This window comes from Echinops telfairi, unplaced genomic scaffold (genome assembly GCF_000313985.2).
Source record: "Echinops telfairi isolate 266 unplaced genomic scaffold, ASM31398v2 ScPeMD7_53;HRSCAF=182, whole genome shotgun sequence".
Lineage (NCBI taxonomy): Eukaryota > Metazoa > Chordata > Mammalia > Afrosoricida > Tenrecidae > Echinops > Echinops telfairi.
Window position 1 is genome coordinate 18857892 of NW_022103951.1, and position 6192 is coordinate 18864083.

The 6192-nt window shown below is 46.7% G+C and overlaps 1 protein-coding gene across 1 annotated transcript; it reads left to right on the forward strand.

The window, feature by feature from the left end:
- The first annotated feature begins 2732 nt into the window (after positions 1-2732).
- LOC101641443 (histone H3.3A-like) lies at positions 2733-5087 on the forward strand. The gene is made up of 2 exons (XM_045290698.1): positions 2733-2856; positions 4063-5087. Exon 2 carries the CDS (start codon positions 4116-4118, stop codon positions 4524-4526), a length of 411 nt encoding a protein of 136 aa, XP_045146633.1. The 5' UTR covers positions 2733-2856; positions 4063-4115; the 3' UTR covers positions 4527-5087.
- Positions 5088-6192: the final 1105 nt, after the last annotated feature.

Here is a 6192-nt window from a genome sequence, read left to right on the forward strand (position 1 = left end):
AGCCTGAAGGCCCCTCGCAGACACCACATGAAAGCACGAGGCAGGTGAAACAAAGCATGAGGGCAGTCTGCGGCACTGAAGGAAAAACTCCCTTAAAATAACATTTTCTAAGAATTAGCCTCACACTTTCCCATCGTTTTTAACTTACAAAAACGTTTGCTGATACCACCAATAACCAACATATTTCTTCACCCAGATTTCCCAAATCCAAAGACTATGTTACCCACAATGCAGTGCTCCAAATCAGGGAATCAACATGTGCAATCCTGGTATCCTTGGGCCTCGATTGCATGCCATCCATTGTCCATTCCATGTCTTCCCTCCTCTAGGATTTGATCCCAGCTCATTAGTTGGTGTCCTTTGGTTGTCTCCCTATTTCTTCTCAGAATGGCTCCTGGCTTTGTCACTTATCACCCTGACCCCTTTGAAGAGAACTTCAGTTTGGTGTTTGAAAAGTATTCTTCAGTTTAGGTTTGAGTGATGCTCCCTGATGAAATGCGGGCTGTACACTTTGGGAAAGATCACCAGGAAGAACTGGTCCTCAGCACAACCCTCCAGGAGACACTGGAGGTGTCTCACACTGCTGGTGACTTACACCTGGTGGTAAGGATCCCTGGTGATGCAGTGGGTTAAGCATCAGACTGAGTCAAGGAGGCCTGCGGTTCAAAACCACCAGCTTCTCAGTGGGGGGTGGAGGGTGGGGTGGGAAGCAATCCACTTCCATAAAGATGCACAGCTCTGGGGACCCCTGGGTCCCTGTGAGTTGGCATGGACTCAGCGGCTGGGTGTCTGGTCACCAGTGACTTGGAGGACGAGGGAGCATGCTTTGTGCTGGGCTGGATCACACAGTGCTGTAGAGCTCATGGGTGTGTTCTGATAACTGGATGGGTTTCTAGAGGCAGGTTTACCAGGAAGCCAATGAAGCTTGAAAGGGAGCCCTCTAAATGAGGCTTCAGCCACGTTCCCATGAAGAAGCCCACCAGCCTGTGCCATCCAGGATTGTAAGTAATAGAACCCAAATCCTGATGAGGGCACAGTATTAGAGCTTAAATTGGGAACACCCGGTTTGTAGAAAGCCATGGGTGATAGTGGAAGCCCCAAGTCCATTGGCAGTGTCCACATATGCATGAGGTCTCTGACCATATTCCAGGGCTGTGACTAGCCTTACTACTAGACAGCGCACAGCGCGAAGTGCGTTGTGACGGATGGACTTAGTTCAAATGTAACACCTTCTCATTTGATCTTACATTGGACTCATTTTAAAGTTGAGTTTTTAATATTTTCCAATTCTTTTTGATTGAAATTTGCCTGTGTTTTATTTGTTCATTGTTGTTGAGGGTTTTTTTGGTTTTGCTTCCTTTTTGTATGTTTTCCTTTCTAGGGAGTCTGGCGCAGGTGAATCTATGGAGACAGGAAGGGGATGAGTTTCCCAAAGGCATGATGGCAGCAGAGGTCAGGGGAAATGGACGGTCAACAACAGTGAGCACAAACGTGGAAAAAATGTTTTAAACTTGATTGTGGTGATGATTGCTATACTCTTTTTTCTTGTCTTTTAACTTGGAATTTTATGATATACATAAATGCCAATATGAGAATAAGGATTTCTAAGGCTTGTAAATTATCTCTAGTGGAAAGGATTCCAAAGGAGTCCAAAATTAATATGGACCCACAAAGGACCAAGCAAGGTGTGGTCCAGCTGTTCCTTAAGAAAACTGCCAATTTGCTACATTCAATACTGACTATCATTTTTTTTTCAGAGACTGCCTTACCTGATGCAATTTCCAATGCTTGCCTATACCTGAGAAATTCATACGATTTTATTAAAATATGTTTTTATTAAACCGTGATGCAAAATCCAGTATCCATGAAGGGACCGGAAGACAGACAACTTTTATTGCTCCTAGCCAATTTCACATTTCCCCAATTATATTCTTTGGAGATTTGGAAGTACGTATTATAAATGTTTAGGTTGCAAAAACAAGAAGAGAAAAATGCCAAAGACCATGGGAAATTCTACCAGTAAACCCCACACACAATCCTGGTGTATTCTGTGCAATACTGCAAAAGTATTTTCTGATGATTATGGAGTAAACTTGTCTAAGAGGAGTCTAGGAAGGTACTAAAACGAAGTGCAGAATAGAAAGATGATCCCCCACCCACCCACCCCCTTGTTGGGACAGATGGGGCCCCTAATGCTCTGGCTGCATTTCAAGCCCTTGGAGCTTTCCACCGGGCTCTAAGCACAAACCAGGGTGCTGGCGGCTGCCTTGCGGGAGCCCCGTTGGAAAGCCCTGAAGGAAGACAAGACAGGCTGGGAAGGGGTGGGGAAGAGGGGTTTGCTCCTTAGGCAAGGGGACAGGACCAACACATGTCGTGGCCCAAGGTCATAGAAGGAGGACAAAAGCTCATTCAGAGGGGGGCTGTTTGAAACACTGTTGGTCTGTCCTTCCATCAGAGATAAAATGGACATTTTGCCCCATGTTCCCAGGCAAAGTCTGCAGAAAGCAGCCACCAGCAAGTTTATCAATTTCTTCGTGTTCCCAGTCTCATCCTCCCCTCCTGCCTATGAATAACTTGAAGTGCAAATGTTTCTTTGTATGCCTGAGAAGTGAGCTGCCTTTGTGGAAATGCTGGCAGGGGCACCCTGGCTACGTGATCCAAAGAGTATATAAACTCGCCTCTACGACAGCTCTGGACTCTGCAGCGTCTATGCTGCATAGACCACGGCGCCTAACTTTTGTCTGTCTCTTTTGTATATAAGTTTCCTCTTCTTTACTCCTCTGGAATCTGATTGATCCCTGAGATAAGAGCTAGTCTCTATCTTGGCTCCGGGTCCTGCGGTGAAAGGTAGATCTGGTAAGTTTAAGGGAAAATATAATTGCTCAGGGGAAAGAAACGTGCGTGCGTGCGTGCGTGGCCTCCAAGCCCCCAGGAAGGAGCTCCTAGGGTAAGGCTTTGGGGACGTTTTTTGGGCATGTTGTTGGGTGACGGGGGCGGGAAGAGCAGGCTAGAGGTGTAACGCCACCTTCTTTCTCCCTCTTTTGACTAGAAAAACAGCTGTGCAGCGCCAAGTTAAAAACCTTCCTCTTTTTTTCCTTTCACGGTTCAGGAGTATAATAATCAGTCCTCGTTAGAAGGGCCGGGTACAGTGAAGAAACTTTAAGAAGCATTTTTCACTGGCCGGCGTAGCGAACAGGAGATTCAGTCCCTGGCTATGATCCGTAAAAAGTTGTAAGAGTTGCTCCTGCGGCTGAGAGCTGCGACACAGGGGTGTGTGACAGACGAAGCTGATGGAACAGGTGCCGTGCGTCTGAATCATTGCGTAGATCTGTTCTTTTTATTCAGTTTGCTTGAATTGTCCATACGGAGAGCGGTTTGAAAACAGACTGTATACTTGTAGGAAAGGGCACGTATGCTGTGATGGTTTGTTTTTTGTAAGTGCCAGTTCAAGTCGTTTCAGGCTGCTCTACACAGGAGTAAAGAAGTGCTAAGATAAAGTTATGCGTAATTCAGTAGCAAATTAAATTTAAATATTTTTGAAAAGCGACGATGAAACATAAAGATCTTCTCTAATAGACGTTTTAAAACCAATATTGGGGTGGGGGTGGGATTACAGAGATTGATTATTAAAAGCTTCCAAACTAGAGTCTGTCTGCCCAGGGAAAAAGCAGGTCCCTGTTATCAGCAGTTGCACTGCATGCTAGAGAATTGGCCTTACGCCCGGACTAAGGAGAAAAATATGAACAAGAGGAGAGGCTTGGAAACTTGCCTTGTGTGCTGCTTTACTGTCAAAACCATTTATTTGCAGTAAATAATGGCCAACTTCATAGTTTTTCTTTTAAATTGGTGAGGGATTTGAAACAGGTAGTAAGTAGCCTGCTCTGGCATTATTTTCTTTCTTGTATTAATTGTGATAGAATGTCCAGCTGAGGAGAGACAGTTCATTTTTACTAGTTGCATGAAAGCAGGGGGGTACCATGCGGGCAGGGAGAAAACCTTGCGTTCGATTTGATTCATTGCCAGTCACCTGTGTACTTTTCTCTGCTGCTGTTCGCTTGGCAGAATTCAACCCAGCCTGGGAGCAGCGGCAGCAACGCGGTGGTCCCAGACGTAAGATGGCCAGAACCAAGCAGACCTCGCGCAAGTTAACTGCTGGGAAGGCTCCACGTGAGCAGCCAGTCGCCAAGCCGGTCCGCCAGCGCGCCTCCTCCAAGGGCGGGATCAAGAAGCCGCACCGGTACCGGCCCGGCACGGTGGCGCTGCGCGAGATCCGCCGCTACCAGAAGTCCACCGAGCTGCTCATCAGAAAGCTGCCCTTCCAGAGGCTGGTGAAGGAGATCGCGCAGGACTTGAAGATGGGCTTGAGGTTCCAGAGCGCGGCCATCGGCGCCCTGCAGGAGGCCAGCGAAGCCTACCTGGTGGGCTTGTTTGAAGACACCAATCTGTGCGCCATCCACGCCAAGAGAGTCACCATTATGCCCAAAGACATGCAGCTGGCTCGCCGCATACGGGGCGGGCCATCTTAAGCGGGAGGCCCCTTTTCCGCTGTTTTGCAGTAAATGCTGTACAATGCTTTGATTTCACGCGTGGCCTTTGTAGTAAGACGTAGTTGATCAGGTGCTGTGTGTGTGCATTGTTCTTTCCATCTTTCCCTCAGGATGAAGGCAGAAAGTGACAGCTCACAGCCCGCAGGGGGGTGGGCCCTGCTGCTCAGGAGGGAGGCGTTGCTGTCCAACAGAAGGGATGGGTACAACTTGCTGCTTCTCAGGAGGCATGTTTCTGTATGGGGATGACTTGTTGGGAAGCTAGAATCGACAATGAATGTGACAGGGCCCTTTTGCAATAAAACTGGTTAGTACTTTATCCCAGCGTTTTCACAATCGGGGTTGTTAAGTTTGACTACACATCACTCTCATAGAATGTGGGCTTTTTCAAAGGTTAAGAAACTCATGTCTTAACCACAGTGCAACTTACAGTTTCCTTGAGAATAAATAAACCTGGCATCTATAGAATAAACTGTATGCATTTATAATAGCCGTTCTGTATATTTCAGTGTCAACATCTTTAAATAAACATTTGACATCACACGTGCTGGGGAGTCTGGTCATTCAGGTGTGTATCATTGAGAGTCCAGTTGGTTTAGCCCCTAAGGAGCGTGTGCCTGTCTCCATAGTCGTGAGGTGCTCTGCCACATTCTACCTGGCATAAGTCCTCATTCTACTACGTGTTTGCCAACCCTGACTGTATGTTGCTGGCCATGTTGACAGTGCTTGTTCTGTCATGTGAAGTAAGTGCAGATCACTCTTATTGGGCTTACATTCCCCATCCCCCATTACTACAAATCGCTCAACGGCATTTGCCAGGCCTGTGGTTTTTTTCACCAATGACAGCCAGTGGTGACCAATTGTGTTAGGCAGTGTTCTCTAGAGCAACAAAACCAGGCCACTTATGATTACTCATATACATAAGAGGGTAGGTTTATACAGCGAGAAGAAATTGAACAGTTAATTAGTCCTCGCAGCGTTACAGAGGGTTCAGTTCAACTCACGTTTGTGGAATCGTTAATAAACTGGAATTTCTTCAACTCAAGTGGGCTGTAGGGTCCAAGGTCAAGGAATTAGACAGCAGTTTTCCCTGGGGGAAGGCAAGTGGAGTCTGCCCACAGGTAGCAAAGGCAGGGCTGGGTCACCAACACTCAGTAGTTCTGGAGCTTGAAGAAACAGGGCCCGATGGGATATCCAACATAAGCAATGCAAGGTGAATCCACCAGCCTAAGGCTTTCAGGACATGATCCATGGATTGCCTTAGGCCACAGGTGGCGTAGCTCCCAGGTTGAATCAGAGAAATAGCTAAAGCAGCAGCACACTCCAGCATGTTCCATTCACCAGAGATCAGTTTATAATGGCCACATGGCTCCTTGTGTAAATTCCTGTGCTTTCCAGCATCTGTCATGTAAGGAATGGAAGATAAATGTCTACTTCTTTACCTTTGCTGTCTGAGTAATGTGACAATATGTGACTTGTCTTTTCTTCTCTACCAAATGTTATCATGAGTGTAGAGCCATCTTCAGTATAAAAACAAATAGCCCAGAGAACAATCTCTGTGAAGGTAACTTCAAAGTAAACCGAGCAGTTCATTGTGTGACAGTGACTCAATTCCCACTCCTAGCCTCCAAGGCAACAGGGAAGAGAA